Source organism: Serinus canaria, chromosome 2 (genome assembly GCF_022539315.1).
Source record: "Serinus canaria isolate serCan28SL12 chromosome 2, serCan2020, whole genome shotgun sequence".
In the NCBI taxonomy this organism is placed as follows: Eukaryota; Metazoa; Chordata; class Aves; order Passeriformes; family Fringillidae; genus Serinus; species Serinus canaria.
Genome location: NC_066315.1, coordinates 64,879,054 through 64,899,889, shown reverse-complemented (window position 1 = coordinate 64,899,889; position 20,836 = coordinate 64,879,054). Strand labels below are relative to the sequence as shown.

The 20,836-nt window shown below is 41.1% G+C and overlaps 1 protein-coding gene across 1 annotated transcript; it reads left to right on the top strand.

Annotated features, from left to right (window-relative positions):
- The first annotated feature begins 8,487 nt into the window (after positions 1–8,487).
- On the top strand, positions 8,488–20,397 carry SMIM13 (small integral membrane protein 13). The gene is made up of 2 exons (XM_009088581.4): positions 8,488–8,646; positions 17,021–20,397. Exons 1-2 carry the CDS (start codon positions 8,571–8,573, stop codon positions 17,212–17,214), a joined length of 270 nt encoding a protein of 89 aa, XP_009086829.1. The 5' UTR covers positions 8,488–8,570; the 3' UTR covers positions 17,215–20,397.
- The last annotated feature ends 439 nt before the right edge of the window (positions 20,398–20,836 follow it).

Genomic DNA, 20,836 nt, shown 5'->3' with positions numbered 1-20,836 from the left:
CCCGCGCCCGCCCTATAAGGCACCGCCTTCTCCCGGCCCCGGCGCGCCCGCCCCCGCCGGTGAGGGCGGGCACGGGGCAGGAGGGAGGGCCGGGGCTCCGCCGAGGGCGGGCAGAGCATAGCGGAGCGATGGGGAGGCGGCGGGGAGCAGGATGCGAGCAGGGGGAGAGGCTGTGCGGTGCTGTTCCATCACACACCCAGCTGTCACGGCAGATGGTGGCCGTTTCCCTTTGTTAGAATCCACCCTGTCGGGAAGATTCAATTCTCTGTCGGGCCACTTTGGGAGCAGGCAGGGTCACTGAATCTGTTGCATTCAACTTGGGTTTGGTTTATGGCCCAGCACTCGTATTTACAAGCTGAACTTCTCTAACCTGAAGCCCTGAATTCTGCACACACTGTGCCAAAGTGAGATCCACCACCTAATGGTTACCGGTTGGTCTCAATTACCTGGGAGGTCTCTAAATGATTCCATCATTCCAACAGTAGCATCTCCCAGGAGATTTGTCTGTTAGGGAGGGACTGCTAAAAAAATGTTTAGGCTGGCTAGGAAGGAAACAAAAATCACACAGAAGAGGAGCTACTGATCCCATCACAACTCATCCTCTGATACACAATAGAAAAAGAGTCAGGGAAGGAAGTGGCTTTGTGTTTGGTGCAACAAGCACAAAATCTCACACCTTCAAAACTCATTCTTGTTCCAAGTGGTAATAAAGCCTTACAGCTACTATAAAACATTTATTTAAACTGTCAAAGTTGGTTGAAAATTTCCCTGCTTTTAATAAATAAATCAAAATAATATTTCTTAAAAACTATTACTAATTTCATTTTTATTTTTATTTTCTAAATGAAAATTTGTCAAGAAATTACATATCCATACATGCACTTCCATAGCTGCCTTCTCATTTCTGTGTTCATAGTTTGGTTGACCAGAGCTCAGAGATGTGTTTCCATCTCAGTGGGACAAACAGTGGAAATAAGGCAAAGAGAGCATGCGTTGAACAGGACTGGTGTCATCTTCACAAACTAAAGTGTACTTGATGAACAGACATGCTGTATCTGTCCAAAATGTAGCACTGATGTTCTGGAATTTGACATTTCCTTCCTGATCGGCTCTTTGTCCATGTGCTACTTCAGCCCTTGCTTTCTCTTGGATCCAGACACAGAGGTCCACCAAAGGCAGTGAGGATGGTGATTTTCCCAGGGCTGCCTGCCCAGAAATGATACTGCCAGGAGATTCATGTGAAAGCGTGTCCTTATGTAATTTCTAACCCACTTTTACAGACACAAATTTGTTTGCTCAAGCTTCCAAATTCCAGCATGTTAGTCCAAACTAACTGCCCCAATTTCTGAGGTTGACCTGCCAACCTTTCCCTTACTTCACCTTTTCCATAGTATATTCATTTAATTTTTTGTGCATCATTACAAACCATCTTGAAATACTGAGGAGAAATACTTTCTATAACTATTTTTTCCCCAGAGAAATTTTTTCCTAAATGGAAAATTGTCCTCTTTGTCTAAAAATCTTGTCACTTTTTAGGTGCTGTAGAGCGAGGAACAGTTTGGAAGCTGACTGACAGAGGAACATAAAAGTGATCCAGTACATTGCAATGTTTTGGCTTCACAGTTTTTTATTCCAATTTCTTTATAGTCCAGAATAATCTGGGTTACTGTGTCTAGCCAAATCTAGACCTAAGAATATGGCAATACAAGGTATTTTTGTCTTTATTCTTGTTATTCTTTGTCTAAAACAGAAAGGAAACCTATGTTCAAGCTTGGTAAAGATATCACATTTCTAATTTATTCAGTTCCTTGTTCCTGACACATTATATTCATACTAATTGATAGTTTTCTTCCTTAACTAGTTTCCTTCTACAGTAGCAATTTTCTTTTTAGAAAAACAATAGTGTCTCCAGTGAAGAACAAATAGGATTCTAGTGGCATCTCAGAGAAGCTGTAATAGCATTATGGATATTTTTAACACCTCTCTAATGACCTGAATTTGGAGATTTAAGGGCTGTGGCAGGATTTCTATTCATCTGTTTTGTAGGAAGAGTGATGCCATGCATTTAGTTGGATCCCAGGCACTAAGCAGAGCAGACCTCTGCCAGCAAGCTTTCAGTGATTGTTGAGCAGCAGATTGTCCTGAGAAAAAAGGCAGAAAAATAAATTGACATATGGACAAATAGACTTGCCTAGTTCCAGCTGAAATTCCCTGAAAACTGGCAGAGTAAAAAGAGGCAGTTTAAACAGCACTTCATTCTGGGGAAATGCTGTTACACAACCACCACTGTACAAAGTGCAACACCACAGGGAGTTAGTTTGAGCACTGCTGGTCTAGGGGTGGTTCTAGGTTGTACTTTATCACAAACTACCTAATTTACAGAATCACAGACTGGTTGAGGTGGGAAGGGACCTCTGGAGATCATGTCATCCAGTCAGCCTGCTCAGGCAAGGTCTCCAACAGCCAACTGGCCAAGGTGGTGTCCAGCCAGGTTTTGGATATCTCTGCATCTTAGGAAAAGCACCTTTGAGTTGCAATGACTTCAGAGCTGACAGATCCCACTGGGCTTACAGCTCAGTAGGAAACAGGGTGGACAAGGTATCACTGATCAGTCAACGACCAGCAATGCTCAGCTCCCACTAAGTTTCAATCAGCAGGAAAAAGTTTTAGTTCAGGAAAGAAAAGTCTTTCTGTCTCACATTACCATGTCACCTACTAGCAGTCACTGTTCTTGACCTGACTATGACCTCTTCCAAAACTCAGGACATGCCTGTTTCACAAAAGTGTTCTGCCAGCAGCCTCTATCTAATTCACTGGCAAAATGTCTCTTCTGTCTCTGAGCATCTAGCTCAGATGAAAGAGGATATTTTTCTTCTGTTATCCATTCTTTTGCTAATTTTTTGGCACAGAACAATGGCTATGTACCTGCAAATTTTGATTTTGCTAGTGACACCATGGGGAGTTACAAGGTCAGTGTGACAGAATTTTATAGAATCATAAAATGGGTTGGAAGGGACCTTAGAGTTCATGCAGTTCCAAGCTCTCTGCCATAAACAGGGGCACCATTCTTTAGAACAGCTTGCTCAAGGCCCCATCCAACCTGGACCTGGGCCCTGCCAGGGCTGGGGCATCCACAGCTTCCCTGGGCAACCTGTTTCTGTTCCTTGCCACCCTCACAGTAAAGAATTTCTTCTGTGTATCTAACCTAAATATCTTCTCCTTCAGTTAACTTTTGTTAATTTTTGTTCATTTTATTTACTCAAAACTGTCAGTGATGAAACTGCATGCAATCAAATCTGAGTAATCAGGCTGAATTGAAAATTTGGAAGTTTGTTCCCTTGTTTTCTCTGGTATGGTTAGCTCTTTCTAAATGTTATTTTCAGCTTTGAAACTACAGCTGGTGTAATATGTCCATAAAGCTAATGCCTGCATTAAATTGCCAGCTGCAAGCAAGTAAAATAAAAACTAAGTCAAAATAAATGTATTCAGGCAGAAGCACTGAATTGAGCAATTGTGGAGCTCTGAAGTTTTTGTAGTAAATATTTTGTTTTAGCACCCTCTCTCGGACACAAACCATCACTGCTGGTGTTTACCCATAAAAGGCTTGGCTAAAGCGGGAAAGCATTTGCAACAGGAAAAGTGCTTGGCTGCGGTCACAGATACAGCTTAGTTATGTATTTTTGTATTCTATAAATTAACGTAAGTAGAATTTTCTCATCCCTCCTAGGCTTATCATCTTTATACAAATAGTCTGTGCTGTTCATTCAAGTCAGCCAAGAGCTGGGAAGAGCATGAGGACTCCAAAGCAAATACTGAAGGAGAGTTGTTACGAAAGACCATAGCTCCTCGCTGTCTGCATGTCTCCTGTGAGGAGCCTGCTGGCGTTAACTGCTGTGAATTGAGGATCAGCCTGAATGTTCTCTCTTACAGCCACCACTATTTGGCGTTAGGGTAGCTTGTGGAGGTCTCAGCTTGGAACCACGGTCTCGCTGTGTACTACATCCAAGAGCTCACAGTGTCGTGAGTAACATTGTATCGCAGAGAGAAAGGGGTGGGAGGAAGCTGTTTCTCTGTATTCCCACCCTGGGAAAAGAGAAGTGCGTTAATGCCAAAAGAAAATCAGCAGTGGGAAGGTCAATGAGTATATTCTGAAGAGCAGAAGGGGCTACAATTTGCACCTTCTGCATGAACCATTACTACCTGCCCGGCTTCTGGGGTACAACTGACAGGCAGTCAAGTTCCTATACATTATTTTGGCTCCAATAGTTGATATGGTTGCCAATTACCTTCAGAGATACTATATGTGCCAAGAGAAGGCTTAAAAATTAGGACACTGTAGAACAAAAACTGCCTGGATTACTTTAACTTGCTCTTCCTGCCCACATTCATTTTCCTAAGCCTTATTTGCAATAACAGCCTTCAGCAACACTCCCACTTCATCAATGCAGGGTGCGGATGGTAATAAACAAACAGGAGGCCATGAATGATGCAAGGATCTGGAAAAGAGAAAAAAAAAACCAAAACCAAAACCACACCAAACTTAAGTGGCTGAAGTACTTTTTCAGGACAAGAATAAATGCCTTATATAAAATAATTTCTATATTGTTTACATATATATTTTGACAGCTAGTTAATGATTTCATTCTTCCTTCTGATGTCTCCCTCTAGGTAACCAAGTGTGGGTTTGTTGAAGTGCTGAGCACTTGCAGCAAGACCCGACATCAGCAAAAGCTGTGCTACAAATAAAGGGAGGCAGGAGATTTTCCCCATATGCCAGCTCAAAAGCAGGCCAGAAGAGGCAATCAAAAATCAGTTGATACTTCAAATGTGTCTGTCTGCCTCAGCCCTCTCCCAGGTGAAGGAGGGATAAGATCCTTCCCCTTGTCCTGTTATGCAAACACAAACAGTGCTTAACTGGCTGCTGTGAAACAACTGGTTGGTCTAGATGCATCAGCTCTCACACCCTGAAAATAAGGTTTGTGTCCTCAGCACGTGCACCCCCCTTCCCTGAGCTAAAGAGTCTTTATCTCTCTTATTCACAGCATTGTGGGGCCTTGTTGCTTTGAGGAAACATGTCAAATGCTGCTGCTGTGAGCCTGCCCATGGTTTGGTGCACTGTTGGGCAGAGGCCCCCTGAGTGCCCCCTCACTGCAGTCAGGTGCTGCAGTCCTTCTGCTGCCTGATGGCCTGAGCATCCTCTTTTCCCTACCCCCAAAATATATCTCAGTGTGTCTGTTGTTGTACATGCTGAGAGAAGATGTGGGAAGATCGATCAGTGTTGAGCATCACGGGAAAAAGTGTTCAATGTAGAATATTGATAGTATGCAGTGAGCATGTAACCAGAGGATGGAGAGAAGGTCATAATGTCGTGAGTGAGATTTTTCCATCCTCCTCAGGGAATGGATGAGCTGTATCAAATTTTGTGACTCCGCATCACACATTTACTTAAGGAACTGGATATATCAAGATTAGATTTGTATAAGTAACTTTTTATCTGAACTTCAGTGAATAATAAACCTCATGTGTCCAACAGTAGTTCTGTTTTCTTTTGTGTGGTTATATGGGGTTTTGAAAAATAAGCATGTCCACATTGCAGCTCACCTATCCCAAGTGCATAATCATCAGTATTGTACAGATTTTTGGCACATTAGCATATGAAATGATACATAGTGGGATAGATGTGCATTTATTCATGTCATTTAACTTTCATCTGAAGAAAAGTCTTAGGTAAAATACATGTAATAAGTTTGGGTTTTTTCATTCATATGGAGATCTGCATATAAATCTTAACTGACACAAAGTGGCTCAAAAGAAAGCGTTTATTTCATGTATTGGGAAAAATAAAATAACAAAGATTGTGTTGACCAAATGGTTGGAGAAGGAAAAATTTCTTCTTGTATCTCATGGCTTGGTTATAGTGTAACCCACAGTTACACCCCACCTATATATCCATCTCCTATTGAAGTTCCCTGGCCATTATGCCAGAAAATCCTTTTTATGTCTGTCCTGAGGACAAATTCAGTAGTTCACCCATACTGGCATTCAGCAGTCTCAGGCAAGAGATTAGAGGGAAAGTCTAATGGAGCAAGGAAGAATTATCCTCAGTGGAGGAGGACCAGGTTAGGGAACACTTACACAAAACGGAAATATAAGTAAAGTTCCCAGAGCCTGAGAGGTTGTGTCCTTGACTCCTGAGAGAGCTGGCTGATGTCACTGTGAGGCTGTTCTCAATTAGATTTGAAATATGCTGTTGACTGAGAGATGTTCCTGGAGACTGGATGAGACCAAGCATCTCTTCTATCTTCAAAGGCAGCAAGAAGGAAGGTCTGGAGAGCTACAGGCCTGCAAGCTTCACCTCAGTCCCTGGAAAGGTCACAGAGAAAATCCTCCTGGAATTCATGTGGTCTCTGAAAACATGAAGATCAAGGTAATTGTGACTAGTCAAAATAGATTTACAGGCAGGAAATCATGCCTAAGACACCTGACGTCCCTCTACAACAAGGTGACTAGACTGGTGAATGAACTAGAGAAAGGGGCAACATAAATAAGTAAAATTAAGGTTTTCCAAACTGAACATACATTGATTAGAAGGTGTTCAGCCTGCACAGAACATATGAGAACTTTATTGCTACTAGTTTTCATTTTTTACTTCCTATTCTATTAGAACCTCAGAATATGCTGAGTTGGAAGGGATCCATCAGGATAATCGAGTCCAACTGCTGGCCCTGCACAGGACACCCCAAGAATCACTGTGTGCCTGAAATTCCATATTGTCTTGAGCAGTACTATATATGTTTGAATGTATGATCCATGTGTGTGGGTATATATATATATCCATGTATATATGAGGCCTATATGCATGGATCATGAATATTTATTGCTCCAAAATTGCTAGATTCCTAGATTAATTCTTTCTTCAATTCTGAATGCTGTGGGGTTCTGCAATGCTTGGGGATGTGATGTGAATGAATCTATTAATACTATTATTATACCATTTTTGAACCATAGGATGACATATTTAAGTTCTTTTAATAGCCCTTACATTTGACAGCTGTTTTACAGAAATGAGAAGGTAGTAGTTCCATATCCAGATAACTGCAGATGATAAGCGAAAAATCAGAGTAACAGAACAGTGCAGTTAGGAGGAAGCTTATTTTTCAAAAATAATATGGTAGCAACTGTTACTACTTTGCTTTGTTTGTAATAGAAAAGAAACCTTACTTAAGTATATGTAACAAGTGCTGAGGCAAGAATTGTAATAACATTTAAAGATCAGGAGTCATGTCAAAGTTAAAACTTGGAAAATAACAGAAAACATGTTTCAAATTAAATGATACTTGCAAAAGACATGCTAAGTGGTTTAATACTCCAGGCAGAGTATTAAACAGGGCTTGGAATGTCGGGAAAAGAAGGCTAGGATTGGAAAGAAAGAACTCTAGGTTGATTTGGTGAAGTCACAGCAGATTTAAGGATGTGGATCAGGGACCACAAATAGAGGTAATTTTGGTAGACAGGTATATTGAAAGGAGGAGGCATGTGGCATGCTCAGAGTCCAGGAAAACAAAGAATTGTTAGCTTCACTTAAACAGGGAGATTTTTAAATACTACATAAAAGAAACAAAGAACCGGATTAGCTTTCTCTGACGTGTCACTACAGTGTTGGCATGCCCATGGGAAACTATGCTTCTGTAGTACTGGATTTACACACATTTCCAATAGTTTCAGAAACATTAACCAGCACACTACAAAGGAAAATTTTAACTTCATTCCAGTGCTAACAGCAAAGTCCATATCACAATCAAGATCATCTCTCAGTTCTGAGAGATATTATTTCCACAGATTTCTTCTAAGTGGGAAGGGCCAGCTTTGATGTGCCACCACCACGTCATCAGAGGGCAAGAGCCAAGGCCAGGTGGAATTCGAACCATGCCGGGGCATAAAATCGCTCCCTTGACTAAGGCCTGGATATTCCTGTTGTCCCTTTATACGATCCCACAGGTTGGAAGGGCAAGGAGGAGAAGGAGGATTAAGAAATCAGTTTGCCCCATCCCTAAATCTAAGTCATAGAGCAATGGAATCATAGGATGCTTTGGGTTAGGAGGGACCTTAAAGACCATACAGTTCCACCCCCGCTGCTTTGGGCAGGGGGATTTTCCACCAGATCAGGCCGCTGAGACCCCGTCCAGCCTGGCCTTGAATCACCTCTCCGTGATTCCTCAGAGCCCCTGCCCCTCTCAGGGCTCCAGCCACCGCCCCTGGGCTTCACCCCACCAGCCGCTCCCCCCGCCCTCACACAGCCCTCACCGCCCCCCGCCATCACCACGGCGCCGCAGGGCACAACGGGATTTGTAGTCCTCGCTGGCGGAGATTGCCCTTCCGCTCCGGCCGCTATGGAGGAAGATGAACTACAACTCCCAGCACATCCAGCGCACCGCCCCGCGCCAGCGCGATGCTCCGCGAGCCCCGCCCCGCCTGGCCGCCGGCTCCTCGGCGGCGGGAGGAGGAGCAGCAGCGGGGCCGCCGCGGCCGCCGGCCCGGCCCGGGTCCTGCCGGCTCCCTCCGGCCGCGCCATGTGGCAGAGCGTCGGGCTGACCCTGCTGGTGATCGTGGCCACGCTGGCCTGCGTGCTGCTCTTCATGCTGTGCGGTGAGTGCCGGGGCGCGGGGGGGCGGCTGCTGGCCCGGCTGCGGCGGGCGGTGCTGGTGCCCCCCGCCCACCCTCGCAGCGCCGCGCCGGGCTCGCAATCTGTGGTGGTTCCTCTTGGCTCGGATTGACTGGGGAGAAGGAAGAGGGCACCGTGCCCCGGCCTGTGGGGGAGCGTGTGTGCTGTGCAGCGCCCTCTTCTCTTTGTTCCCGAGTCGTTTCCAGCCTTGATATGCTCCCAGAGCCTTACTTCGGTGTTTAATTCGCTGTTTCCTCTGGAAATGAGGGCTTTTTTAGAGATGGGACTAAAAAAAAGCAGTCACCCTGTGCGGCTTTTACATGCATGAGTCTGAAATGCCAGTGAGTGCAGGAAGTAAACTTGGCACTGGCATCCCTCGGCTTCTGACATCTGTTTGCTAGAATTGACTGAAGACAGCTCTTAGGAGGTTTTTTCTTACATGGATCGAGAGGAGGAGGCTCAGGAGGAACCTCCTCGCCCTCTACAACCACCTGACATGAGGCTGTAGTGTGGTCCATCTGCTGTGCGTGCAGTGAGAGGCCCAGGGGAAATGGCCTTAAACTGAGACAGGGGAGATTCAGATTAGATATTAGAAAATATTTTTTTCACTCTTAGGGTGGTCGGGGATTGGAACAGGTTGCCCAGGGAGTTGCTGGAGTCACCATGCCGGAGCTGTTCAAGAGATGTCTGGATTTGGTGCTGGGAAATGGTTTAGTGATTTAAGGGTTACAGTGGCAATGCTGGGTGAATGGTTGGACTGGATGACCTTAAAGGATTCTTCCAACCTCGATGATTCATCCAAGGCTATTTTAAAATTTTATTTTTTTAATGTTTATTTTACTACACAGAGAGAAGGGTTATTTCAATGGAAGGGATGACTTCCAGGTCTTTTGGGAGTTCCTGGAAGGAATCAGCAGTGCAGTGTGTGAATGTTGTGACCAATATGCAGAACTTGCGGCTCTCAAAACAAACAAATGAAAACCCCACCAGGAAATTCAAGCTATGCCATAATGTGTGATGAGAGGTTTGTGAGGTTATAAACCTACCTGGCACCTTTGTGACAGGTGTGTTTACACGTGGTTTCTGAAAAACTGAGGGAGCAAAGTGATGACTGATGTTTAATAGTTTAAAAACTATTAATTGTTGTCAAAATGACAAAGCATTGTGGAAAGATTTTGCATTATCAAGGGACTGGATAGTGATATGGGAAGTGAAGTCCAGTATTAACAGGTATGAAGTGTGAAATGTATATGCATGTAATTTGTATGGAGAAATATGGAATCAAACTGAGCTGCTATTATCCCAAGGAAAGGATTAACTGAAGTAATTGCAAGCATTTCTCCAAAATATTTCTGTAATGCTTTGTAGCTAGCTAACAGGCAATCAAACTTTAGAAGCCTGAAATAGAAGAGAAAATGTCATTATGCTGCTATAGGAATCATCCATGTGCATGTGTCTCACACAGTGTATTTTCTTGGTAAAGTCTATTACCTCATTAAAAAAATGAAATCCTAGTTTCTTTTTTAAAAGATAGGGTTTCCATAGCAATTCTTTGTTGAGAGCTGTGAAGTTATTTCTGCATGAAGAAACTCTAAACAGGTTAGATCTGTCAAGCCTGAAAATAGGTGACTGGAGAAGGGGTGATGTGTATGTGACTGACTAGCAAGTCAAAAGTGAAGTGAGAAGCATTGTGAAATGTCATCATTGCAGAGGAGTTGGAGTACATGAAGTTAAAAGGTCAAGCAACAGGCTGAAAAGAAAAAAAATGTCTTTTACACAATAGGGAAATAATTTGCAAGCTCATTAATAAGGAATATTTTGGATGCTGAAACTTCTGTGATTTAAATTCCTGGAAGAAAGGTCAATGTCTTGGTCATGGTCATGATCTTGAGTGAGGAAATCTGTGAAATGCTGATAACTGGAACTGCAAGACTGTACTTCACTTGGTCTCGTGCTCTTTTCCTGCATGTCCTGTACTGTCTGTGGTTGTTACAGACTAAACAGTGACCTGAGGAGATATTTATTCAAGTTTCTCTACCGTCATTAGGTGTTGACTGGCCACTTTGCAACTTTTAGAACATGCAGCATGGTAATTGCTAGGGCTTTTATTTCTAAGTATGGATACAAGATCTTTGTTTACTATCTTGCTGAAAGTGTACTACAATTTTGCAACCTGCTTTTCAAACTCAGAAACAAGCGTCATTTTCCTCAGGTCCTTCTGCCTTTTTCTGTATAGGACAAATGGAATTGGAATGCTAAGCATTAACTTTGGCTGATAACATAATCATTTGCCTAGTGCTTTCTTGGTTAAAGAAAGCAGAAGTAATGAATAACTTTGTTTTTAAGTGTGTTGTAAATACTTAGCTTGTTTGGAGTTACATATTGGACATTCATCTTAAATTCCATGAATATGTTCCTTTGAATCCTTTATTGTATTTTACTTTAATCAGTGTAAGACTTTGTAAAATGATTGCTAAAAGTCACCTAGATTACAGATGTACTGAACACAGGAAGCTGACACATTAATTGGGTTTTTTGGGGAGGGATTTTGAACTGTTACCATGCTAGAAGTGATTCAGTGGGATTTGATAGTGATTTATAGTATTTGTAATTATTTTTTCATCACTCAGCATTTATTAATTAATTGATAAATATTGGTTATACCACTTATACTTCTCTTGCTATGAAAGATAGTCAAGGAAAACAGTGTCAAGACCACTACTGGGGGGAAAAAAAAAAGAAAAAGAGTACTTTTGAGCTTAATTGTTTGTCTGTGCTAGTGACAGGCAGGCAGCTTCCCTGTGGAGGCTGGGAAAAGTAGCAACCTCCAGGTGAGAAGGTGGTGAGGAAACTGCCTGTGTGTGACAGGATGTGAGCAAAAACCACCCAGTGAGACATACAAATTAATGGACAAGTCTGACATAGGAAGGGCTGGAGTTAGCCTGATCTGATGATGAGAATATTTTCCAGCCATCTGACAAGAGGTGTTGAAACAGCCGCGAGAGGAAGGGTCAAGTGCGTAAAGAGCTGGGACTTGGGTTTTGAGTGCTCATAGAAGGACTCATGGTGTGATTGCCTGTAGAGAGTAATAAACTGAAATATCCAGGATCACATGGATTTCTGCTGCCTGTCCACATACAATGTGATAAGGGCTATCAAAACTTAAACAATGAGTAAAACATTCACTTTACCAATTTTTTTTTCCACATGAAAAGACAAAATTCAGAGCCCAAATTATCAGAAGTTACTCCAACTGGTTCTTCAGCAATGTGAATTAGGCATTTTTGTCTATAAATGTACTTTGAATAAATGGCCTGAATTCCTTTTCTTTAAAACATGTCTGAATGCTGGCAACTGCTACTTTCAGTGTTAATCTGAATTAGTTGAGAAGCATGGGAGGCTTGCAGCTAGCATTTGTAAACTGATCACATCTGACACAGAAACCACTGAGGTACTGTGAACACAGCAAATGTTCAGTTGCTCTTTTAAAAGTGGGACTAAGACAAGTTGCTCCCACTTTTTTTCATATCCACCTTTTCTGATTTTCTTTTTCTGGTGGTCTTATTTCTGCTTTTGTGTATTCCATGTACCTCTGAGATGGAAGGAACTTGTCAGAAGTCAAGGATTTGGGATAAAATAAAATACCAGCCAAGGTGAACTCTAGTACTGCTTACCTCTGTGTATTTGTTCTGTTTCCCCAGTGTAGCAATGCATGAAGCTAAGTGAAATTGCCAAAGTGCCTTCACTGGAACAGATGGAAGCATTCATCTCATTTGTCAAAAGAGGCTAATGAGATGCGGGTTGAGACATACAACCTTAAAATAAAAATCATGCAACTCTAAGTGCTGAAATGAATGTGTGGTTCACTTTAGAAGTATGAATTTAGTTGCAGATGGGAAAATATTTCAGCCCTAAATTCTGCCTGAATAAGTTTTCTTTAATGCTTTGCTTAAACAGTTTTGTAACAATCTTCAATGAGTGATTCTTGGGAAATACCTTAACAGATGAGGAAGCAGTTGTGAATGGAGATGAGAAGATAGGAAGTTTCGTTTTGCTCAGTCAGCAAGCAGCAAGTGGTAGTGTTGCATTAAATGGGGGAGCAGGTTTATGGAGCTGTGCAGAGCCAAGCACAATGTCACCTGATGTCCTCTGTTATCCCAGTGTCAGAGTAGTGCTTCCTTCAGGCTGATCCTCTCCATAGCAAAGCTATCCCCTAGGGCAGTGTACTAGTGCTGCGCTGTTTCAGAGATGTGGATGAAACACCTGTGCATAGTTGCAGGAGTTATCTAACAGAGCTCAGAGAAGAGCCCTGTTCTCCCAAATCTCAGGTTAGCATCTCAATCTCCATGCTCTTTTTGCAGCTGTAGCTTTTTAGGATTTTCTGCGATGGACACTTCAGCATTTGAATATAGGTAACATTCACCATGGTGATACCCCAGTTTTAAATTAGTACCCATGTTCTGGCATGTTAGGATCCTATTTTCAAATCAGTAGTGACAAAGAAGTAAAGTGATATTGCAAGACTACACAGGAATTCCACAGCAGGGTCAGAACTGGAAGCTCAGTCTTCTCTGTGTTGTTATTGCAGTTACATCATCATCATCCTGCCTTTCTTGGTTTCATTTGTATTTCACATAAGAAAGATCAAGTTGGTTTAACCAGAATTCCATATTAACCCTGGGGTTTTTCTTTTGTTTGGTTTTCCTGATTCAAATGGAAGAGGAAAATGTGCTCCAATAAAGAAAACAGCTGTTGCATAAAAGCCAATGAAAGGTGAATGAAGTAGATGGGCCTGAGACTTGTTATCCCTCACTTTTGGAGTGGGAGTAACTTTGTAGTTGGATCACCGTTTCTTTCTCCTTTACAAAGAACCAGGAGCTGATGTGGGAAGTAACAGAAAAAGTAATTTTCATGAAGTCTAGTCAAACCATAAAATCTGTTTAACATCTGAATTGCATGGATGTTACATACATCCTCTATGAGTTAGTCAAAGGCTTTGACTCACAGCCCCATCTTCACAAACACATTGCATCGTGATTTATTAGAGGGGCGTTGACATACTGATGGCATGGTACCAGATGTGTCTTCACATGGCATCTGGCTGTGGCATTTTTAAGTGAGATGGTGGCACCCAGCTTTTAATGAGTACTAAACTCTGCAAGGCTGCGTGCTGCTGTTTTGCCTAGCTCCAAAATGCTGGTAGCTTAGATTTTGTAACACTGGATTCAGGTATGTGCTACATCAAGAGCTGGATCCCCTGCTTTGCACTGTGCTGATGTATGTTTGATCTGGCTTACTGCTTTGAGAGGCAACTTCTTTCACCAGTTAGTGTAGAAATATTATGTATTATAGTCTGCATGTCATCACTGCTTGTTTGCTGAAGGCGTGTTGCGGGTGTGCTGTTTTGCTTCCACAGGCTCAGTCAAGCTAACGATGACTTTAAAAGGTAAATCAAATAGCTAAAGAAAATAAAGCAAGCACTGAAAGACTGATTCTAATCACATGTTTTGTGTGTGGTGAAGCTAAACCAGTAGGACATCTTTGAGAGCAGCTTACCTGAACAGAGGGGAAGTGTTAGAGATGCAAACCAATGGTGTCACTTACATGTCCAGGAAGAGCTCTACAGCAAAAAACCCACAAAGCTAAACTGAGCCACATACAGAAAAGAATGCCTTGAGATGCCCATTTTCCTTTTCTTGTGTGTGTATTTTAAATTACTTTACAATTATTTTCTTTTTTTAAACACAGTTATGTAATTTGCAGTTCTTCAGTATGGACAGTGATGGGTGTTATCATCTTGCAATTTCTTAAGAGAATGAGAAATTAATAGAAGATGCATTGTCTTCTGATTCAGAGACAATGTGAATCTGCCTCCAGGCTTTGTGTCTGTGTGTGTGTTTTTTTTAATGATGTATTTAGCTGATACTGTTGATGGAGAGATTTTTTTCTTACCCAGAATAACTTGTTCTTAGTAGTCTAGTTATTTCCAAGGAAATTCTTATTTATTTAATGACAGGGATGCTCAGCTGAAGAGGGAAGTCCAAACTTGATTTGGACAAGTGTGTTTGTTTTGGGGAATTATTTTTTTACCTTTCCATCCAAGCTGGCACGGGAACTAGAGCAAGTGAAAGAAATCTTTCTACTTTATACCTAAAGTTTTCTGGTACAGGCTAGGAGACCTTGTGAGGTTTTTAATTCTGGTTTTCAAGCCTGGTTGCCCTCCCACTAATGCCTTTGGCTTAGCCTGTTGTAATTTTCTTTTCAACCCGCTGTATTGTGGTTTGTTTCACCTGCCTGTTACCCCTGATCTGTTTGTTTGGCTGCTAGAACCAGTCCCCTTGGCTGGTTATTTACACTGCCTTCTTTGTAGTCTGAAGCTAGAGAGCTCCAGAATCTGTTTATGGTGCTTGGGGTTTTGGATACTTAGACCATTCTGCTCTGCTCTCTAACTCAGACCAAACACTGAAAAGAAATGAGTGCTGTTTTCGCAAATTGAACTTCATAAGTTCTTTAGTGTTTCCTCAACACACACCCTGTAGTAATTCTGGGTGTTAAGTAGCCTGTTTGCAGTGATAGAGGAAGCATGTAGTTCACTTTATTTAGCTTAAGTTAAAATGCCTCCTTTAATTGAATATCTATTTACACCAAAAATACTCAAGTCATGCTTCTGTAAAGTGCCCTAAAACCCTTCTGGGAATGCCCTGAATATTTTTGCAACATCCTCCTCCCTCTTCCCATTCAATGGAAGCAACCTTCAAAGAGCTGCTACCTCAATTTTTACTTCTAGTTCTGAAAGAAAAGAGAAGCCAAACCCAGCCATCTACCATCAGTTTTTTTTTTCTAGGTGCAAGGGAATGTAATGCATTTGTGGGACAGCAGATTCAATTTAATCACAAGTCATTTAAGGGGTTAGGTATTCATGGGAAAGGAAATATTGTGTAGGCTCTAGGAATTAATTTAGATCATAAAAGGTTGTCATATAGAAGCTTTTCTTCAATTTCATCAGGAGCAGAGAAGTTACTGAAATTAAAAACTGCAGGATGTGAAAAGTATTCCAGGAAGGAGGAGAAGGGTGGGATCTTGTTTTTGTCATAAGGAATGGATTGCCTATATTGACTCTGATTACAGAAGAGGAAGAAATACAGAGGTGCTGTCATTATATAAGTGTTATTTATTTATTTATTTATTAGTTAGTTGTTAGTCTTTCTCCCCCCTGTCTGTTATGTCCTGTTATCCATTCCCAGAAGTCTGCTTCTGCTGGAAGCTGTGTAATTGGGAGGACAGTTTTCCCTAGCTCTGTAAAATAGGACTCTTAATATCTGAATAGGTCAGCAGTATAGGCTTAAATAGCTGGCAAGACCTTCTGAACAGAGAATGTGACTATTAAATATATAGCTCTGTGCACCCAGATGGATGTTGGTGTTGCAAACCCAACATTTGTATAGCGTTTATTTTCAATGAGCTGTTTAAATTTTGCTCCACTTAACTGTATTTCACAGAGAAGTTTTATTCCTATTCGGTGGATTCTCTTAAAATGAAGATTCTGGCTTAGGTTTAGATATATTTACATCTGCTTTTTCAAGGTTTTTTGGCTACCTGTTACAGAAACAGACAAGACAGAGGAGGAGGAGCAGGTGGATCTTAAGTATTTTTTAAGATAGATTCTAGAAGTGTGGCCATCTCAGCTCTTTACTTGCATAATTTTGGGACCTAGAGTATTTTAGCAGTGGAGCAGTACATAGATTTACCACAGAATGCTAATTTTACTTTAGTGGGATTTGGGCATGGTGAGGGATCTCATTGAATTTGAGGGATGTGGTCTTTTAGTGAACATGAGGAAGACCTTGTCCATTTATTATAAAATATGATATTAATTTGAGGATCTGAGCAAGTTTGCATAATAGTGATTATGTAATGCAACTTTTAAAATATGATTTCCAGAAGGGAGTGTTTGCTGGGTGAGTGGAGAAATCGTAGTGCTTTCACAGCGCCTGTGTAATGAATCCTGAGTCCTCGTTTGAGATATAACACAGGAGTTCTTTTTTCCTGACAATTAAGACCTTTATCTGTGTGATGGTGATCACCCACCTACTTGCTGTGGCAGTTCAGTTTGGAATGTGTTGGGCTTTTCCTGGAGCTTAAATGTTGCTTCTGGATGAGGACAAACTTTACGAAGTTGAATTGGTTCTTACAGGACTGTAAAAAGGAGTGGATGTGCTGTGGAGGGCTGTTGGGGTTGACAAATAGAGGATGGGAGCTGATCAAAATTTTTTCCCCTTTTGTGATATACTTTGCCGGCGAGCTGACTATCAATTTGTATGAAGTAATTAAGCAGTATCTTTTTTCTTTCTCCTGCAGGATGGTATGTGGTCTGGCAGTTGTTCCTGTCTAAATTCAAATTCCTGAGAGAATTGATAGGTGATACGGGGTCCCAGCAGGGAGACAACGAGCCTTCAGAAACTGAAACTGAACAGGAAACTCCGCCCTCGCCTCAGAGAGGGAGACAGAAATCTGCTCGGCAGCGAAGGGCACCTACGGAGGACACGACTTAAAGTATTCCATTGAACTTCTGAGTAAACTGTGAATGGTTAACACCTCTGCGCTGTGTCCTTCAGTGGTGTGACCGTCCTGAGAAACTGACCTAAGAGGTACCATTGATCCCTGTGGACCTTTACTTCTGAGCTACCAATGGATGATGCTACTGCGGTAAAACTTCAGGGAGGGCTTCAGCAGCAAGTCACGGAATACTGGAAGAAGGGAGAGAAATCTCCATCACAAAAATGCTGAGCTCCTGTATCTCCGGTCTCAGCACACAGATGAAGAACAGGTCCTGGACCACAGGCTTAGCCTTTGCATTAGTCTGAACAGAGTAAATATTTCAGACTTAAAATAGCTTATAAATTATTTTTTCTTTACAGCACTGTAACTACATATAACGAAATGGAGTTTTATTTCCTTAGCTGTATATGAATATATATATTTTTTCAACCTTGAGAAAGCACGTGAACTAAAAAATCAGTTGAAAGAATATTCTGGTTTAGAACGTATTCTAAAGTGAGATTTTAGTTAAGTTCTTGTACATATAAAAAGTATAAATGAAATATGAAAAATCCTATTAGGTGCACATGATTTGGAGGTTTTTATTTTCTCAAAAAAGAAGGAGATGCAATGAAAGCAATTGGATAGCAAGACTTGTTTTCTTGGTTTTGGTATGTAAGAAGGATTATAGTTTAAACAGTCCTGCTAGGCTTCTGAATGTTTTTCCTGAACCTTTTAATCCAAGTCCAGCCTGTGCTGAAGATGGGAAGGTGCCTGGATTACGCACTGCTCACGGTTTAGTATTCTGAAGTGTCATCTTTGGTATTTGGATAATGAGTCCTTCTCTTAGCTCTCCTTGTACACCTTTACATCAGGTATTTGGTATCTAACATAACTTTTTTTCCTGGAGGCATTTAAGGCTTTCTTAGCAGTTTGTGACACTCTTGACAGTGTTCCAGCAGGGAATTTGATACCTCATGCTTGCTGGAGTACTTAGAGATTTTTACCAGTAATCAGCAGTTGTTCCTTTTTTTCTCTGAGGATGAGTTCTACAGCTATTTTGGCATTGCACTTCAGAATGAAGTGCTCCACTTCTGTTTATCTAGCAACTCTGAAGATTGATGCATGAGATTTTGGAAAGATGAGGAGCATGCATGTAACCACCTCTGTGTGTATGAGAGAGAACTACCAACAGGTCTCATCTTGAACAGCTTCATTTTTCTCTTAAAGTTTGGATATGTGGTAGTGTTTGGATCATTGTTCCGTGTATAAAAACTTAATCAGGACTTTTAAATCGGTCTTATATTTTTAGCTGTTAAGAAGTTTAAGCCTGTGGCTTCCAAATTGTGGTTTGGTTCAGTTATATGGCTGAAAGCAGCAGCCTTTAGGTTTTTCATCAAGTAGGCCTACATCTGGGAAAAGAGCACTCTGTTAGTGCCTTTATGTTCTAATTCGTCAGTTCTGGATAGTGATCAAAATCCAATGAGGGGCATTCACGTCTTAAAATCATTTAGATGTTTCAGTATTAAAATACATAAGATAGATTAGCCCTGACTTTCCTTTGGAGTCCAAAAGACTGTTTCATTTGCTAGCATGTATATATTAAGCATAAGATTACGTTTTGAAGCATGATTAGGCAGTGCTACACACATATCCTGTAAACACATGTTGAAATATTGAGTGTCTCCTCTTCTGTCTTGTGTGCTGGCAAGGGAATGTCTAATGATGGTTGATTGTTTTTTCTTTTCTTTTTAGTTTCTTTTAATTAGTGAACTTCCCATTTATTCAAACTGAGCAAAAGCAATCAGATTTTATTCCCTGCTGCTTTCAGTTTTCCTCACATAACTTAATGTCACAATTTTCTTGTGTGCTTATGTCTTGTCACGTGGTGAGACTTCCAGTCTAGCAGTGCTAATCAAATACTGGGACATTTTTCTTAAGAAATCAGCATTTTTGTCTTAAGCTTTGCTAATAGGGGCTTACAAATAAACTTGCTCTGTACTGACATAGGATATTGACACTCCACTGCACTTCACTTTATCTAGACTTTAGTGTACAGAAGACAGCAAAAGGCTGATGCCTATAGTGTCCCTGACTAAGAAACAGGAACTTTGCTTCTGTGAAGAAATGTGAATTTATGGCAATATACATGGCTAGTTCAGGGTAGCTCTGAAAGTGCAACAATCAAGACTCTTGAGCAAGATAATGAAGGAGAAATCCGTGTGGGTTTGAATGAGGATACCAATCAAATATGCAATAAGATGGATGTGGAACCTCTGGGTAGCTCATCTGCTCTAGCCAAACAATTTCCTTTTCCTTTCCATGCTGTCTGTAGGTGTACATTTCACTCCCCATGTTATTTTCAGTCTCTTTCTTTTCTTAAACAACTGATGCAATTTTTTAAATGTTGTTGTGACTTAGCTGCCAATAATGCTGTCTCCCTAGTGTGTAGCTTTAATGATCTTACTAGTAGCAGGCCAAAGGTATATAATATAAAGTGGTTTGGAAGAATTTTGAAATGCTAATGTCTTCTGTCAATGCTTAATTTTTCTTGAAGGAAACTGTAGTGAAATCTTTGTACAGGGCACTTCATGCAAACGTGTAAGAGCGAAGCTGCATGTGTGGGACATGTGCTTGTGATAAGACCTGGGTTGTGATTGCTGGCAGTCCAATATACTCATGTCTTCAGGTGTTCTTACCAATGTCCTTCTGAAATGTTAGTGGTGGGGAAGCACTTAACTTTGAACTCACCCATCCAAGTCTGAAACCTTATGAAGGCAACAAAGAGGTTGTTCTTGTTTTTGTTTAGTGGGATCTATTTTTAAAACGATTGCCTTATTGTTGCAGCCGTTATCTTGAATGTATTTTGGGTTCTTATTTTAAATACAGTCATATCATCTTTGTTGCAGGGGCTCTGTAACTTTGAATAAGCAGTAATTTCCTGTGTTGTATGTGACAGTGTTGCAATTTGTGATCACATTGCTGCTTAATATCAGGTTTTACACTGAACTAGACCTGTGTATGTCTTTCTGTTTCATTTGGAAATGACCAGCATAAAGAATGTGTTCAGTGTGGTCATTTGCTTCTTCAGTGTTACAAAACTGTACCTAAAGCTTCTGTGGTTGTCTGTTTTCATCATTTCTGTTCTTTTAACTGACTGCACAGATGAAAAATAAAATAATCAGTCTTGATATGAATATTTGACCCGAGTGATTTTCTGATTACATTTTTGAGTGGGATTTTGTCTGTAGAGTTAGACTGCTTGTTTGAACGTGAAACACTACAAAAGAGGACTTGTCAGAAGTCACATTCTAGCTGGTGTAATACCTGCAGATGACTTCATTGTAAAGGGCTGGTTTGTGTATATCTTTTAGAGTAGTTGTTAGTAAAGGTGTTTTTTCTGCCTTATCCCTTGAAAGTTGTAATTTCATTTTAGCAACTAAAAAACCCAAAACAAATAACAAACCCCCCCAAAAATCAAGCCACCTCTCTGCTCTAAGACTCATTATAGACTCTAGTTTTTCTAAAATAAGTGTCTTGGTGAAGTAGGAAGTTCTTATTTTGGAAATGAAGATGTACAGCAGAAGGAAGTGAGAAGATGCTTCATCCCTTACTGCTTCTGTTAAGTAAAATGCA

Excerpts from the sequence above, each read along its gene's own strand:
- SMIM13 (XM_009088581.4), top strand. The coding sequence starts at position 8,571 with ATGTGGCAGAGCGTCGGGCTGACCCTGCTGGTGATCGTGGCCACGCTG. Across the intron at positions 8,647-17,020 it reads GCTGCTCTTCATGCTGTGCG|GATGGTATGTGGTCTGGCAG; the intron begins GTGAGTGCCGGG and ends TTTCTCCTGCAG.